Source organism: Cololabis saira, chromosome 10, assembly GCF_033807715.1.
Source record: "Cololabis saira isolate AMF1-May2022 chromosome 10, fColSai1.1, whole genome shotgun sequence".
In the NCBI taxonomy this organism is placed as follows: domain Eukaryota; kingdom Metazoa; phylum Chordata; class Actinopteri; order Beloniformes; family Belonidae; genus Cololabis; species Cololabis saira.
The window spans coordinates 28,986,317-29,005,356 of record NC_084596.1 but is presented as its reverse complement, the minus strand read 5'-3'; the positions used below and the strand labels follow the sequence as shown (position 1 = coordinate 29,005,356).

General features: G+C 36.5%; 1 protein-coding gene across 2 annotated transcripts in view; it reads right to left on the bottom strand.

The window, feature by feature from the left end:
- LOC133452797 (corticotropin-releasing factor receptor 2) overlaps positions 1-19,040 on the bottom strand; it is a 57,091-nt gene that overhangs the window by 18,937 nt on the left and 19,114 nt on the right. For both annotated transcript variants that reach the window (XR_009783279.1, XM_061732444.1), the window contains exons 3-6: positions 3,876-3,961; positions 2,045-2,151; positions 1,050-1,167; positions 767-920 (exon numbers count right to left, since the gene is read on the bottom strand). Coding sequence is in view for 1 of the 2 variants with exons in the window: in XM_061732444.1 (XP_061588428.1) it covers positions 767-920; positions 1,050-1,167; positions 2,045-2,151; positions 3,876-3,961 (465 nt within the window). In the remaining variant the exon portion in view is untranslated. The remainder of the gene's footprint in view (positions 1-766; positions 921-1,049; positions 1,168-2,044; positions 2,152-3,875; positions 3,962-19,040) is intronic.

Here is a 19,040-nt window from a genome sequence, read left to right as displayed (position 1 = left end):
CCAGAGAAATTACTCTGTTAACTGTATGCAGGGAACGGGAAGTATGATTTATTTATTCATTCATTCACATTTTTTCAGCAAAACACATTACATCTTTTACATAAACAGATAGAGAGGTGAGATTGGCCTCAGGGAGTTATTTATGTGTTTTTTTGTGCATTTGATTATGAGATGAAAACATCTGACACTGACATGTCCAATAAGGTCCATTAGGCTTCTTTTATCAGTCAATGTGTGCATTTACTGCATCATATTTACGCTCATATCCAGCCATCCACTGCATTTTCCAAGATGTTATTTCATTAAACACCAAGGACAAAATGAGAGAATGCAAAGAATGACATTTTCCTTCCTCCTGTTTTGTTGTTGTTAATTTAGCCGCTTATTTGCTCCTGTCGTCAGTTTTTACTAAAATGATACAAATCAGCTAATAATGTTGTGTCTGCCATCAGCTGACTTTACAAACATGAATGAGTTCAATCTAAATTATGATTTACACAACTCAAATGAAAAGTCTTATTGTTTTTCTCTTTAAGTATAAATAAAATGACATAATTTCAAACAAGAGGCAGCGATTCAACCATGAAAATACCCTATAAAGCAGCTTCCATGATAACTTTCTTCATGTGTTTATCACGTCATGAACCCTGTGCACCTTAATTCATCTCATAAATTTTTAGCAGGGGTATAAAATGTCCAGTAAATGGTGCAAAACACTGAACTGAGTTAAGCGTTACTAATGTACTGTTGCCGTGAATATACTTACACCAACCAATGAAGAGGAAAACCCACTTTCTCAGCTTGTCGGTTGAATAAGTCATCACGATGGCCGTGTGAAGGTAGCATCCCTCAACAAACATCCAGAAAAAGTTTGTGACCACAAAGTAGTTGTATATTGTAGTAATCAGTCGACACCACGGCTGAAAACAGAGACAAAGAATTATAAAAAAAGAAATAAAGACATAAAGGTGTGAATCTTGTCAAGAGTGCTGTGATTTGTGAAGATTTAAAATCACTTTTAATATAATAATATAATATAATGCTGCTACCTCATTGCTCTCGTGGATATTGTGGTCAATCAGCTGCAGCAAAAACCACATGACATTCCTCAGTATGAAGGTGGTGATCAGATTCCAGTGGATGATGTTTCGAAGACATCGAATGCTCCTACAGCGAAAGCCAAATGGAGATTTAAAACAACAACAAAAACCCACAGTGATTATTTTAATATTAAAGTAATGATCCATTATGCATTGAGTAAGACTGTCTTAAAAGTCATCAACATTTGGGTATTTATGTTTTTACAGATGAAGACTCTGGAAGTGTGCAGGCAGTACACAGAGCCTTTGGAATCAAATCCTTTAAAAGTATGGTAAATTAGTGCAATCACTTAAATGAGCACTGCACCGAAGGCTTGCAGATGAGTTTCAAATGTTAGTATCAAAAGGTCACGGTGAATCTAAAAATGTTTTTCTTGTCTGTGTGCATTTGGTTTTACTTAGTTATGATTCAGAGGGGGGGGAAAGCATTTTTCTACTAAGAGAGGTTTCACTTGAATGTTTGATTCTGTCTGATGGTCATGCTGTTAAGAGATAACTATTGATAACCCTTTTTTGCAAGGTTTAACATACAATTTCAGGAGCAGGCAATGGTAAAAATGTGTTGCTGTGCAATATTGTCCAAACAGTTGAACATTTTTCAAGAAAATATGCAAACAACATTTTTCTCAGGCTGGAAAGAAAAATATGCACACGTCTTCTTAGGCCAACAGATATCATACCGACACAGAACGTCTCGGGCTATTTGTATCTGTTCAAATGTGGACAGGAAGTGAAATACAGCTGCCTCAAAGACAAAAGCGTGGGCAAAGCTAGATTGAGTTTTTATTAGTCAGAGTGATCCACTGAGCTAAAACGCAGAGATCTGTTCATTTGACATAAGCAAATTAATGATAAGGAGTCCGAGGATATGACATGAATTTCTCTGATTATCCTTTTTGTGACCTCATGCGTGGAGGCTCAATTTAGATTATTTCTGTACTTGCCTTAAGCACAAGAAGAGAATGAAGGCCACGACTAGGGCTCCCACAGAGATACAGTGGCCAAGGTAGTTGATGATTAGTGCTATCTTATAATGCATGGGATATTTCCTCTGGAAAGACATCACATGAATTACTCCTTACATGTTACAGCTGGATAACAGATCAGAGAGAAAAGGTTAGAAATACATAAATGCATAAAATAACCTTCTTTTGTGCATGTTCCATGTAAATGAATTTACCTTTCCTTTCATATTTCTAGGTTGTGACAAGAAATGAAGACGCATTTGAGCACTGTTCAATGATAAAACAATCACTTCCCATAAAAATCAGCCCAAAGAAGGGCTTATATTAATTCCTAAAGTTATAGCTGTGGTCAGGAAAGATCCCTTTTACCATTGAAACTGCTCTCTGACCCAACACACACTGATGTTTAATCATTGTTTTGGCAAAAGGGTCTGCAGTGTTGTGCAGTCTGATTAGCAAATTACGCTGTATTCCAGAGCAGACTCCAGAGCAGCTCTCAATACAAGTATTACCTATTAGTTTGTTCAGTTTCTTTCAGTCAGTGGTCGTGATCTCAAAGCTCCAACAGGACACTGCAGATAAATCTGCACTCGCTACAAAATACTTATACAATTCATGCAGCAAACATTGAAGTACCAAGAAGTAAAGTCTGCTTCCTGTAGACAATGTTGCATCCCTCATCCAGTCTGTTGTCTGGGTGAACACATACAGGACTGTCTCAGAAAATTAGAATATTGTGATTTTCTGTAATGCAATTACAAAAACTAAAATGTCATACAGTATATTCTGGATTCATTACAAATCAACTGAAATATTGCAAGCCTTTTATTATTTTAATATTGCTGATCATGGCTTACAGCTTAAGAAAACTCATATATCCTATCTCAAAAAATTAGAATATTCTGGGAATCTTAAACTGTAAACCATAATCAGCAATATTAAAATAATAAAAGGCTTGCAATATTTCCGTTGATTTGTAATGAATCCAGAATGTATGACATTTTTGTTTTTTTAATTGCATTACAGAAAATAAAGAACTTTATCACAATATTCTAATTTTCTGAGACAGTAGGTATCTGTGGTCCTCCACCACCCCAACCTCTTCTTTTAGGATAGAAATAATCTTTGGCCTAAACTATCTATAATCATCTCTTTTGTCTTGTTTAATGAGGTTGAGATAATCATTCCTACACCATGCCACGCTACACACTGTGATTGATTTTTGTCAGGAATTGAGTCCATTCGTAGAGGCTGCTGGATTACCTAAAAAGCCCATACTGGTGAAGTTCAAATTTATCTTCCTTAGACAGTGATTGGTCGGTCTCCAAAAGATTACAGACTTACTTTAAACTGTCTAAAAGTAGTTTATAATAAACAGAAAAGATAAGGGCAGCTATAAACAGAAAACAATAACAGAGTGTGACTCGGCTGCTTCTGTGTATTTTCAACCTGCTGTTCTGTCTTTCTAGGCTGGAAACTTTCACTAAAATAAGAGAAAGCAAATGACATTGACACACTTTAAATGTCTTGCCGTAAAACTATTTGGGAAAATGGAGCGGGACCCAGAAATACAAAGAATCTGAAGAAACAATTAGAGGTAACCAGGCCAAATCTCTCCATGTACAGTACAGCCTTGATGTCAGTCTTTGCCTACACTCACTTGCAAGAGACTCCACCTGTCATCAACAAACCATTGTCTGAATATTTAACAACAGCACAGTTTTCCTGTTTATAATGAACAGCATTGAGGAACTGTGTTACGTGTCGGTATCAGATAGTTATCAGGCTGCTCTCGTATCAGCACACTAACCTTCTCCTCCAAAATGGGCTCACAGTTGGAGTAATTGATCTTCAACGCCCATGTTCCATTATCCATGCATTCCCTGTAAGCGCTCCCTGCGAGAAAAGAGGAAAACAAATCACTGAAAACCTATAAAAATACATGTTTATACATGTTTTTGCCCAATATACATTGTTTTTACATCTTCTCATAAAATATTTGTAAATAAAAAGAGGTCAACAGTTCAAATGATTCCAACATTATGGGTAACAGTGCAATTAAAAATGTTTATCTGGGAACAGAACCAATTGTATACATCACAGATAATCTGCACTCCGCGTGATGTGTAGCACAGCTGCTGGCTGAGTCAGGGCTTAGAAGAGTCCCATTTTTCTTGCAGAGGTTTATGGGGAGGTCTACATGGTTAGGCTAAAACATCCTTGTAATTTCTGCCTTGCACAGTTTGAAGTTCAGCTGTGCTATCTGCCCGACTTGCACAGAATACCAATTCAGCACCACAAATATTATTCATAGGAAAGAAATGCAAAGCCTCTTACTGTCAGTCTATTTGCATATCTTTTAAAACCTGCCTTCCACAATCAACTTTGAACTGAAGTTCTCATTTATAAGTCCCTCAGTGCACATTCAGTGAGAGCCTTATCTGTGTAACCCCCCCCCTCCAAAAAAAAAAAGAAAAAAGAAAACAAGAGTTGGACACCAATATAGCATTAATAACAAGTTCAGGTATTCTTTTTTTAATTTTAATTATTACTTCTGACCGCTTAAGGGTAACATTGTTTTGCATTGTGAAGGAATGTAAACTTCAGTTCTGTCTCCCTCCATTATTATATTTCTATTATTTTCTGTTTATTTATTGTGCCGTATAAATGTATCAACATGCAAAACAATACTCTATAACAAAATACACTCAGAAGATACATAATCCCCTTTGACATTTCTTGAGATTTTTTTGTAAATACCAAACAGAGGGAGGGAATCTCGCACAAGTCAACTGTTCACACGTCAGGCCGCCTTAAAAACAAAAAGCAATATGTTTAAAAGTAAGGAAACCATCCATCTCAGAAATGCCTTTAGCAGCTTTTAAGTCATGGTGCCAGAGGTGTACCATCGTTCATAATCAGAGAATATTGTGACAATTCAATATTTGGGTCCAGACAGCAGAAAAGTGCTGGTGGCAATCAAAACGAAAAAGAAAAGTTTTGTTTTCTATCACATTGCATTGTGTCTCGATATGTGTCGTTCTTGAAGTCAAATCTTAACTCAGTCCTGATTTCTAAATCGTTTCAGCCGGTTCTGTTTACGAAAGTTGGTTAAATCAGGGCAGCTCTTAAGTGAGTTATTTGTGGCGTAAGAGTAGGTAAAGCAATCCCTGAGGGTACTTTTTTTTTTTCGCAATGTGCCAATGTGCATATATAACGCGGTCAAGACGGACATGATTGAATGAGATATGCTTCAATTAGAGTTGAATATTTAGAGTCAAGAGGACAAGGTTGTTGTTTTTTTTTTGTCTTTTTGTAGCAGCAGAGAGAATATCAGTGATTTCAATGAGGGCTATGACTTCAGTTTTATCAAATATCACAGATAAACTACATAGATGCAAAGCTCTCATTCAGTTAATGTCCCAGCGGAAGCCTTGGCCTCTTTTCCCCCACTAACACATGTCTCATTACACTCCTCATTTAACATATATGTCCAGTTTCAACTTCCAGAAGTCGGATCCGAGATGAGACAAGCAGAAGAATGAAAAGACTGAATCTGTGCAGGGATGTGACCATGAGTGTATATAATGAGTGTATAACTCCTTTAAGGGTTTGTGTTTGATGCAGCTCTAACACCATTGTCCTTGTACCTTGCAGATAACCCAATACAACAGTCATAAAGGTGATGACTCAATGCTGCAATAACTCCACTTATTCTCTGCACAAGAGCTCAATTACCCAACACTGGACACATGATTGAAGAGGAATAATGTAAGTTATGATGAATATGATGGACTGTTACAGTTTTTTTCGATTGCTTACACACTAAAATTAAAAGTAGTACACTATTAGCAAAACCTTACACTCAAGAAGCAAAACATCAGCCCATATTTGCACAACTATAAGCACATTGTCAACCTCACACTTGTTGCAAAACTCTACACACAGTGATTTTCAAAACACTAAACACACTAAACGTACATTAGACACAAAAATCTATCATAAAGTCACTTCTTTGCAATACCAAAGCACTGACTGTCAAATTAGCACACCGTCCAACCAGTTGGTTCAACACAGTCATCAGGTGTGCAAACACTTGTTTGCTTAAATGGAGACACACCAATCAGGTGTATCTACACTATAGAAAGCAGCAGGTGAGCTCATTGGTCTCCAAGCACAAGAGTCAGAGAAAGACTACAGTTGTTCTCGATTGCTTTGACACATTTTGCACATCATGGGTCAACTTTATCTAATGCTCACACCTTCTTTGCACAGCAAGAGTCCTCTCTGGCGAATCGGTTAACTATTTCTCATTGCTTTCACACAATTTTCTTTGACTTTTACTGTAATACACTTTTCAAAACAGTTAACACACTTCTCACAAAGAGACACAAAACATAACTGATTTACCATGGCAACACATTGCAGACACTTTGTAGCAGCCAATTGGAACTGCTCTCTCAATTCTAAAAATATCAGCACCTGTGTGAACTCTCTTTGCAAAACAAAGCAAGTAGTCCTCAACCTATCAAAGAGGTCAATAGCTTGAAGTTGACACCAAGCATGGATGGAGGAGGACGTGGACGAGGACATGTGGCCTGATCGTCAGGCCTGTGTCGACAATGCATAATTTTCCTGTATTCTTATTTTTTTTCATATTTACAGGGTTTCATTTGATTGTGTTTCATTTACAGTACTTTCTTTGAAAATTGACCTTTGCTGCATATTGAACCCTGTCATTTTGATTGCTTACAGTATGTGCATGTGACAAGTACTGCAATAAATATTTTTCTGTCAGAATCTTGACATTTTGTACACAGTAGAACAAATGTAAATCAATGGTGTTGACAGGAACTTCAGCAATACAAAAACAGATCTACAATATTTTACTGTATACACATTTTCTGATTTTACTGTAAATACTCTGTGACAGTATATTTCTAAGTTATAGAACTAAGTTAGAGTGCTCAATACAAAACCCAAATTGTAGTATGTTGTCAGTTGTAAAATAGTCAATACTATGAGGGTGTTGAACAAAAGTTGATATTGATAGCTGTGGTTTCAATTTTTTTATCCATCGTTACAGTAAATAAATGAGAAAACACACATGTTCAATTGAGAAAAAATTCTAGGTTTTGATGGAAAAGTTTGGTTTTGATGGATGTGTGACAAGTTTTGAGAAAGTGGTGTCATCCTGCAAACATCATAAAGTGTTTTGGTTATTTCAGCTTCTGTTAAGGGCTTTGTGTGAGCTGTTTTGAAAAAGTAAACTGTGAATGGAAAAATGGGCCAAAACGATCAAGAAAAACTGTATATTTGTACTTTGTTGATAGTAGCCTACTCTAATCATAGGGACGTAGAAGTGCTAAAAGTGTTTTAGGTTTATCACAGCAGAGTGTAACTCGTGCAAACAGAGTATAGTAATGTGAAACGTGTTTGTTTCATATGGTAACAAAGTGTGGTTTTTAAAAAGAAGTGTATAGTTTTTACAAGCGTGTTTAATTTTGCAAAGGATCTGTAGTGTTTTGCTAATTTGGTGTGTTGTTGTGCTAATTGTGTGTAGTGTTTTGAAACCACGGGCCCTGTTTTGAAAATCATGCTTAGGCAATCAAGAAAAACTGTAATGCTACAGCAGACATATTGTGGAAAAAAAAGAATCAATTTTTCTATGATGGTGAACATTTATGTTGCCGTCTGAGATGAATACCAGCTCAAAAACTCTAATTACATAACTGTATCACCATGCTGTCATATGAAAATGTCATTCAGGGAGCCGTTGAGAATTGCAATGCAATATTTTGTCTAGCTCAGTGTCTGGTAGCCATGTCTGCTGTGAGAGACACTGCTCCTTTGTGTGAACATTTGGTGGTGTCACTTTGTAGATATTTTCTATTCAGGAAAAAATTTATAAACAATGCACTAAAATGAACGGGGAAAAGGCATAAAGAGCAGAATTTGACACCTTTTAGTATCTATATTGCCTAGCTGCAGCTTTTGATTAAATGGTTATCTAGATTAAATAGATGCTACGGATCAACTAAATAAGACTTTGAGATGATTTCATGTATGAGCCATGCAATTAGCTTTTTTCATTTAAAAGAGTAATTAGCTAAAATCCAGTGGCAGCTGGTAGTTAAAGGGGAGTATGAAGCATACAATTGTGGACCAGAATAAGTCACAAGTTGCTGTGGAATTATGCTCCCTCTGAATAAGAGTTTCAGTAATAAGGCTTAAATGTAGAATTTGTTAAATAAAATGATACACATCCTGAAATATTTCAATAATTGACTGCAACTTCTACCCATTTGAATAAGGCACTAAGCGACATAATCCATCTTATTTCCATATACATATACACACACACACACACACACACACACACACACACACACACACACACACACACACACACACACACACACACACACACACACACACACACACACACACACACACACACACACACACATTTTTTGTATATTTTTTGTACACTTTTGTATATTCATTTTAATATATGACATTCATTTTGTCATATTGTGATCCAAACTTTTTGTTAGGCTTGCACTGCGAGTCGGACTTCTTAAAGATAAATAAATACATACATATACATAAATAAATACAAGATGTTTCAATGCTCTTGTGCCATGGTAAAATGCATTTTCAGTATGAAAAGGGACTTTGACATCGTCAAACCTCTTTTTGATCACCGGAAAAGTGAAAAGTGTCCAAAATGTCAATTTACACCTGAGCATTTACTGCAGAGATGAAAACTGGCATTTGGTCCATCACTAGATGTTCAGCCCCGTATCATCAGTGACTGTGGGAAAGTGCTTGTTGTTTTCAGATGTTCATCTTTGAAGTTTTGCTCTGGCATCCTCTCCTTCACCACCACAGACTGATTCATCATTTCAATTTGACACAGTTTTCCACTGTCTGCCTCCTGTTAGTTAGTAACCTTGGGAAGTTGTTAATCACACTTTTATTTTTCTGGATACAAGTTCTACATATACCGACTCCTCTTTTTACCGATTTAATTTTTATGCCTTTCGTTTAGCTTTTGTCCTTTTAAGCCTCAATGCTTTGAGTCTCATGGGTTATGGTCAGGGAGTCCTATTTCTTCTGTACCAGTTTTTCCATCACAGCATTTCTGTTTTCTTTGTATTTGCTCCAAATTTCAAACTTAGCTGAGTGGGAACAGCCAATATGTTTTCCCACATCCTGTACTGAATGACTTTATCTAAAGAACTCTACAATCTTTTCTATTGCTTAAAAGGAATTGTAGTTTACTTTTCAGGGGAAAGCTTTCTGTCAATTTGCAGGTGCAACAGATCATTACGGTCTGAAAGTGTCTTTTCAACTGTGGGCGAAATTGTTTGTTCAATTTTGAGCAGGAAGTTCTGTTTCAATGTGATTCTATATTTTTCCCCACTATTTGTTATGAAAAATCAAACAAATAAATAAAAATCAAACAACTAAATCAAACAACTAAATAAACAGAAAAATAAATAAAACAGCTGAAAGAACATCCTCCAGGAGAAATGAGTCTGTATTTTTTTCCAAGGGGGTTAACAACTGCAAACAACGCAATAAAAAGTAAATTGCACTTCTAAGCTAAAATTACAGAGGCAATAAGACATCCCAGCATATTTTTGAAACAGATGTGGAAGGTGCACGGGAGCAGGTTATGAGATTTTCCTTGTGAGCCATTCCACCGACGCATGATTAAATCAAAACATTAGCTCAGGGACACCGCATTTCTGACAAAACCTCTATGTGTTACATAAAATACTTCTCACGTTCAGGATTATCAAAAATAATAAATGTGAGAAGACAGAGATATTTTGTCAGAAATTAAATCACTAAATGACTAATTCTGCACCACGTTTGGGTGAAGGATGAAACTGGTATTTGAGGTATTAACAATATTGTAAGCAACCCAAAATTAGTCTGATAATGTCAATGTTCATGAAAGGACAAAATAAACGTGTTATTCAAACAGTAACTGATTCCCTCCGTTCCAACATGGCCCAAATCTTCTGCCAACTTCCTTGGATGTAAAAATATACCTCTGCAATCAAAGACCATTATTTTTTCATGCATGAGGTGGACTTCCATGCCATTTGGGGGTCCGATATATTATGGTCCAAATTATCAGTTGTAAAATAATTCTGTGGATTAAAAACAAACAAACTAAAAATAGTTGTTTTAAAGAAAAGGCCAAACAGTCTCCACCACTGATGAACTTGGCCTGATTCTTTCAGCTAACTGTTCCTGTGCAGGAAAATTATGATGCAACGTTATCCCTTAAAACCCCTTCCCCCCAACGGACCCGGTACTGGGTCCAGCAGCTGGATGCACCAGTTCATGTGTGGATAAAGTTACTCAAATGCTGTCAGGGTATTTTCTTTCAACTGTTTCTCAAACAAGAAGCCCTGAAGCCAATATGTCAAAACTCCAAGTACGTTTTGTCAACAAAGTATTTGATTTATAATAACTTAAAAAATACATTTGCAACAAAGATGGCATCCCCAACACCTGCAACACCTGCAACAAAACGCAACAAAACGCAAGATCTACATTATTTTCTCCATCCCAACGTAGTGGGTATCATATGAAACTAGAAAAGCTGCACTTTCAGATGATACCGAACATAATCTTTTCTGGGTCGACCACTTCATGCCAATCTCAAAACAAACCGAAATCCAAAATTCACATTTCACAGCCAGCACATCAGATTGCGTGTTCATCACACACTACGTCAGCAAATCCCAAAGCTATTCCGACCAACAGCAGTATATTTTATTTCCTTACCGTTTAATTGTCATTTTCAGTCTATCCACACCATTCTTTGACCAGAATTCACGATTTAATCCTCCATAGTAGTGAAACTGCTTCATCCGCCGTCATTTCATATCCTGCCGGTCGCAGCCATTTTGTTGACTTCTCGTGGCTTTTGGGAATAAAGTTTGTTGACATTCTACATGTCGCGAGCTTTCAAACAATATATTACACTTGAACGAGACTTCATCCATCAGGCCTACAGAGAGACCCGCACAGAGTGCAGTGATTTTTTGATTGAGATTTTACATTTACGAAAATCATGTCCCATCAAATCATCAAAGTATCTTATAGCCATATTCCCTTCAAAAAGGGTAAAAAACACATTTGGCACATTTTGGCGTATTATAGGTATCCATGTGCCCAAATAGAGAGTCCGCCTGGTACTATCCACACTAAAACCTTTATAAAATCTATGTGCTTTAAGCTATTTTCATGTAACTTGGTACAGTTGTAGTCAATGAGTTGCTGAATCCAGACAGTGGTGTCTTTATAATCATGTGCATTGCTATCATGGTGTTTTCCACTTTGCAAACTAAAAAGGAATTAGACGAAAATAAAAAATGTCATTTCTTTTCTTTGGTTTATCACAATTTGCTCAGGCTTGTGAACATTCACATTCACATTCACTGGAAAGGGAGGCTGTGAGGTCATAGCTATCCATTGAGACCAAGATTATGCATATTGTCCTCATAATAGTGGAGATATTGTTGATTTAATTTGGATAGGCCTGTTCAGGCGAAATTCGCCTCCAAAATCCCTAAGGGTGAACAGGTTAAAGGTTGAATAGGTCTGGCGCAATTTTTCTTGCATCTGTCGTTTCGGTGATCTACATGTAGGCTGCCAATTTGTCTTAGGTTCTGTATTAATGTACGTAGGATCTTGCTTTTAGTAGGAATAGTGCCAAACAAACAATTTCTACTGATATCTAACATCAAATTTCTCACCTTTTCCAGTTATTTGGGGAGCGATCGGTAAAACCTAAGCATGGACTTAACTGTAAACACCAGTTATCATTGCAAGTATAAAGAGTTGAAGACAAAAAAGGATGCAAGAACAAAACTTATGTTGTGGAACATATCGAACAGCAAATGTTTAAAAAGTTTGTGTTGCAAATTATCCTCTAACTGGAGAAAAAACTTTGCTTAATTGTATGCATATGCGTTTATTTTTAGCAAGTCACTATCAAGACAAGAGGAAGGCGTAGGTTCCTGTAGAGCTGTGACATAGAGGAAGCTGTAGAAAACGAGTAGCTCAGTACATGACCGATGCAGCTTAAAAATAGAGGATATCAAGTGAGTCAGACTGAGATGAGGTTGGCTTTTTTTAGGCTGTTCAGTGTGACAATCCACAGAATAAGAAGTCATGTTGTTGTTTTGAAAATGAAACAGAATGCCTGGCATGAAATATTTCACTGTTCTACTGCATTGATTTTGATCTTTAAAAAAATGCTCTTTTAAAGCCTGTTCTTATATATGTTATATGTTATGTATATATATATATATATATATATATATATATATATATATATATATATATATATATATATATATATATATATATATATATACCAATAATAAGTCATTTTTATGCGTTGTTTATGACAATGCTTTGTGACTTATGTATTTTTTTTTAAATGTGTTTAGCATGCTTTTAAGTGCATACTGTAGGTCTATCATGAGAGGCTCCCAATAGTATGTATGTACTTACTGTAAACAAGAGCTATTCTGGGAAATAAAGGAAGGCCCTGACATCCAAAACACAAAATCTGAAGCCAAATCAAAAGGATAATGAAAGAGAATGCAGCACAGAGAAGAAGCAAAATAGAAAGCTTAGTGGAAATTCTTTCAGATGATCATTTCAAATAGAGCACACAATAACTTTTCTTTATACAATAGTATTTGGTAAATTAGGTTTTCATTTTCTTGCCAATTTCACTAACTTGTTCCCCGTTAACCTGAAAGTTTCAATATTTCACTTTTATTTTTTCAGTAGAATTTAGAAAGGAAACATTATTCTTCAACAGAAGCACTTGGGTTTGAGTTGACACTTAAATGGAATAAGCAGCATCTTTTTTTGTTTGTTTGCCTGGAGCGGTTTTCTAGTATCGCATATTTGTGTTATATCTTTTTTCATTCTGGCAGGATGCTCTTGTTTTTGGGCCATTTCTATACTCTTTTTGAATTCATCTGTGTTGCCCAGCGACTGACCCTGTCCTTTATTCTTCTGCATGCAACTCTTCTTTTAAAATGCCAGTGAGAGAGATAATGAACCCCACCCCCCTCTCTCTCTCCCACCCTCCCTGACTACTTCAAATCCAAGAAAAGGAACATCCATGAACAAAAATGTGAAACAGAAGATACTTGCGCACAATTCAATTCAGTCTTTAGCGTCTACAGTGAGACTAACTCGTCACTCTTGACATGTCAGCATGACTGCATTAACATGCAACTGCTCCAAAGCCCTTGAGTGACCCAAGTTGATCAAACAGAACATGGCAGCTAAACAACAAAAAAGAGTCCGGTCTTGTCTTGTTGCATTCACTCCGTTGTGCAGTACATCTTGTCAGAGGTGCTGATCTCTGACTTTGTCATTTAAAAAAACACTGAATGGATCAATATAAATCCCTGGAAGGTTTTCTTCAACCTGCTGCTGAAAGCTGTGTCTTTGTTAGATCACAAATCACAGAAGTTTAATTAAGCTTTCAAGCTCATCCAGTAAAAGTCTATCTTGTGAAATTGCCATGAAAATTTTTTTTTTTTTAAATCATAGTTTCTCTGAGCTTCTACATTTTTAGACATATTTATTTACCTGAAAATATCTACTTCAAGTGTCTATTATTCATGTATTTTAGGGTTTAGAATGTCAGTGTAAGTAATAAAATTGTACACAGCCAATGCAAAATTTGATAATGCAAAAATCAAGAGCAGATTTAGGAAAGGAAGCCAAAAGATTTCTGTAAATCGATGCTCACTCATGCCTTCTATAAAAAGAGCAGCCCAAGGGATGCGGCGACTCCAAAGAAAGTCACATCTATATCTGTGTCACGCACGGTTGGCTACAAACAGGCTTGTGCAGAAATGTTGCTGGCATATTTTCACGGACAAGAGTCACCCACTTCTACTGTAGATGCTTCTGGGTTTGAATATGTAAAATGTGTCATTTTCACAAAAGCCATTAACACGTAAAGTGTAAAGAAACCGGCAAAAAACTTTACTGCTTACTCCAAATTACCATAATCCTCATTTCTCCCGCTATGGTTGGGAGTTATGACAGCTGGGGGTGCTGTTTAAACACTTCACAAGGTTGCTGGGGCAACCAGGTGAGACCATCTAATCACAAAACAAATGGTCGACCACTGCTGAGCAATTTAACGACAGACATATGGAGGTATTATAAAAGCTCTGGGAGCAACAGCTGTCGCCATTCGATGTCTTTATTCTACATCCATGCTGAATGCAGCAGAGGAGCTTTATACCATCCCAAAGAGACTTGAAGATTAATGTAGTTTTTAGTTCTTTAAGCTCCAGAATACAACAGCAAATCATGAAAACTTAAATAAGCAATAACAATTAAATGAAAAAAACACAATCAACTATTTTTGTCTCATCAACTTAATTTAATCCGTTATAGATACATTTTATATTAAGAGCCTTCACCAAGGGGATGATTGTCTTTTTTTTCTCCAGCAAACATATGTCAAAGTGTGCAAAAGTATGATGTTGTCTGATCATTGTTGCATTTTTTTGTTTCCAAATCCTTCACACATTTACAGTTCAGGACTGCAAGCAGGCCAGGCGCATACCCAAACCTTCAGTCACATCTTTGTAATGTTGATCAAATATGGTTTTTGTCTTGTTTTGCTAAAGAAATTGAGACATGTCTGGGAAAAAATCCAAAAAATCTTGTCCGCACAACCACATTGCTCTAAAGTTCCAGCATACTTTTCTGCATTAATACTGCCATCACAGAAGTGTAAATGAGCATGGCCAAGAGCCATTATACAACCACCTAACATCACAGACCCTGGCTTTTGTACTTAGTGCTGGGTGGTTCTTTTCATCTTTGCTTCTAAGGATATGGCAGACATTTCTTACAAAAAAAGATGAGTGGTACTGAGGCTTCTGACCAGAATACTATGAGATGATTCATCACAGGTGCCACTTCTGAAAAACAGCTACCATAAAAGTTAAAAGTTTTTCTTCTTTTTTTTGTGCATTACAATTAAAATGCTATTTGTCATAATTGATCTGTTTTTCAGTGCTTGACAAGGGTTTCACAAAGTCATTCCTTGCCAAAGTGATTAAATCAGCTATTGATGAAAGACAATTCTCAATGCAAAGAAGGACTGGAGATCACAGGTGTCCAGCTCAGGCTGGTTCCCGTTCTTTATGTGCCGATATTGTCCCTGATTACTTTAATTGTTGTATGTTATTCCTGTTTGTTTTAAACATTCCAAAGGTTTTCTCATGCATTTGTTGAAAAAAAACTATTATTTTATTTTTTTATTTGCTTGTATGTTCATTTGTGTGTGTATACTCAACCTTTTCCTATTTAGCACTGCACCTTTAGAGCTTTCACCTGAAAAAAGGAAAAAAGTCTTCAAACCATGTCCCAACGGCAAGGTCAACTCGTGTAAAAAGTCAAAGTTACAGTCAGCTTTATTGTCAATTGTGTTACTCTCAAACCCACATCATGTAACATGTAAAAATGTACCCAAAATGAGGCAAACACAAAACACAAAATACAGCAAAACCCCAAAAAGGTGGAGGTTGCAGGTTGTTTTCTTTTATCCATACTTTTTGCAGCCACCAACATCTGACTTATGTTTTTTTTTGTTTGTTTGTTTTTTTAAGGGGAAAGGTATTTGTGCACTTATCAAATCACTGCAATAGTCACGGGTCGTATCGGTTCCAGTTTCGATCAGAAGTAATGGCGATGTGGTGATATAAATCACAAAAATCTGTCGTTGAGGCAAAGCTGTCTCCATCAGTGAAAACTGCGACTCTGTCACACAGAGCCCCAGATTCCATCTGTCTGTGTTCAGTCTGTACTGAGTTTAAAGGAAAAGATCTAAAATAGGTGTGTCTGTTCATGTCACAGTAACAGACTTATTTTAGTCGACTCGGTCGTTTATCATTTTGAGCATCCTTAAATTGTCAAGGGAAATTATGATAAAGGTGCAAGTTGGACCCAGAGCAAAAAGCAAGATATATGAAGTAAAGTGAAGATAAAACTTCCTCAGGTTATTTATGGATCATTTATTTATTTGCAGTCTGCTAAAGAGAAAAAGAGCTAAGAAACAAACTATTTTTACAGGACTGACTGGAATGCCACAGTTAGTGAATATTTGGACCTAGTTATTGCTTTCAAATGGGATTTATCTTTAATATCTATGATTGCTGACATCAAGATGAGTAGTTTATGGACTTCAGTGATGATAACATAAGTATTGCAATGAAACAAGCGGAGCAAAACTAATTATGATGCGGTCAAAGGACTAAATTTCCCACAGGCGAACAGAGATTATCTCATGAAATGGATAAAGATTTCAGCTGACAGCTGGAGGTAACAAATGACCTCACATATTTTCACGCATTCTTGTTTGTCTCTTCACGTGCGAAATGCACATATTACATTTAATAATCATAAACGTCCATGATGAGAGCGTCTTTATGTAATAACTGTTTTCTGAATCTCAGGAATAAACTAATAAGCCGGGGCACAATGTACATATGACATGGGAACATGTATTGGTACCTTTCTTGTTTATGCACCAAGGCACTGGTAACGTATTATAGACATGCATGTAGCTAAACCACCCTGTAGTAAAATATTAATGAACCAGGATTGAATATGTTCCCTTTCAAACAGTTCAGCAGTTTATTGTAAGTGAAAAGTGAAAAGAAAGCAGCTGTTTTCAGCTCAACTTAGAGGAAAAAGACAGCATGTACTTGGGTTTACGGGTCAGTCGGTTGGAAATATTAGTGACACGGAGGGAGGGGATGGCACAGCCTCCAAATTATATCTTTCCTCCTAGTGCAGACTGTCTTCATAACTAAATATGCAGATTTGAAAGGTTGTACATAAAATAAGGGTATCAATGGCATCAGACAGGGTCCTCACCTTTATTGTAACTGTAATAAAGAATACTTGTTTATATTAAAAAACATTTTGAAGTAACCAGTTTAATAACAAGGTTCTGAGGAAAATTACGGTGTAGTAAGTGTGTCCTTTTTTTGGAATTGACTCACACAGGAATGTTATTCACCAAAGTGATGTGAAGAACCAGAGTCAAAAATAGCTCATTTTCTGTGTCTGCTAATGTGGTTGGTGCCTGGACCGGAAAAAATCCCTTCAACACACTGAAAGACCGTGTTTAACTGCCAATGAGCTACACCTACAACTACATGTGAGCTACACCTACACACGAGGAAATTACAGTTCAGAACAGAAATAGGCAGAAATAAGGATGATATCCTGTAAATAGAACCATAAAACTTCATACATTAAATGGTATATATTTGGTATTGGGATATATATATATATATATATATATATATATATATATATATATATATATATATATATATATATATATATATATATATATATATATAAATAGATGATGAAGATGACAAAAGGGATGGGATTGAATTTGTATAACATTGTGGACAAAATGTTTTGCTTGTTTCCTCCCTTCATTTGCACTCATTTTTTTTCTTATGGTGGACAGCTAATCAGAGTTATCTCTCTCCCTGACCAACCTGACATCTGGGGGGGGGGATCTTACTTGTATCAACATTGCTGACAGCACATCTCCCCTCCTGGGTCCTCCCAGGAACAGAAGGGCAGAGGTCGGACTTCGCTGTTGTTTTGATCTGTCCTCAGCTCAACCACATATCCCAACGGGGCCATATCAGAAGCAGAGCGCCTCTGAGCAATACCTCCTCAGTTAGATTCGTCAAATTATGAATTTACCTTAAAGTGTCGAGATCATGTGACAAAAACAGAGTTTTCTTGCCTTGTCTTTTTACCTTTCTGCTGTCATTTTAATAAAAGGGGATGGCTGTTGCAAAATAGCTTGTGCTTTTTTTTTTTTTAGCTTCAAACACAAAAACTCTCTTTGTACAAGGTGAAAGTCTCTTTTGAGGCCATGTGATTTGCTTTTCCGAAGCCGTCACAGGTTCATTATCCCTAAGGCTTTGAGAGGTCATTTGTTTTCCAATCATGAATGTTCAAATTTGAGAAGGTGTAGATTTTGCTCCACTGCAAAAAGTGCTTAGAGCTAAAAACTATGGCGTTGAGCTGATAAGCTCATGATGAGTGTCGTGTCACCCTGATGCACCAGATGGTTTTGTTGCACTGAAACAAGTGGGAAGTCCCCCATAAACCATTTGGAAATGAGCTGGCAAATTAATGAAGATACTGAATAGATGATTGAAAAACCCTGACTATTATCAGCTCTCCCAAGTAAACATCCGTCAGTGAGCTCAGTAAAGTAACATTACAGGCCAGTGTGTTTGGCTTTTATTTAAACTTGTTTCAAAAAGCAACATAGGTTGGAACCTTGGAAGATAGATTTTTGCTATGATGTCCTTTTAAAAGCGTACCCAGAGAAACACTTCACCTCGGCGTACTGTGCCGACAGGACACAGTGGCCTACTGGTTGTATAATCATTTTTACATGTATTGTAAATTGCACATCTATGGAAGAAAAAACATATTGACAAGCAACAAGAATTCAAAAATATATTTTTTATAGTGCAATTAACACTTTCGAAATAAAAACGTAAACGTTAAATATAAATGTCAAAGCAAACAACTAAGATAAGCGTGTACTACATTTTCTCACATGACCACTGATGTTTACAGCAATGGAAAAAGACATGGTGGCTCCACGTGTCACATATTTTTAAATATTGATGTTTTTTTTTGTTTTGCTTTACACAAGACTGCACATCAACTCTACGGAGATATGCATCAGATTAATGTCAGTCTTCAGAACTTTTCAGTCACAAGGGTTTTTGCTTTGTTTTTTCTTTTGTTGAATGGGATGCAAGTCTGCATGAGCTGTGTGATGGATCTGAATGGAAATGGCAAACATGACAGCTGCAACAAACAGTAAAGGCAATCC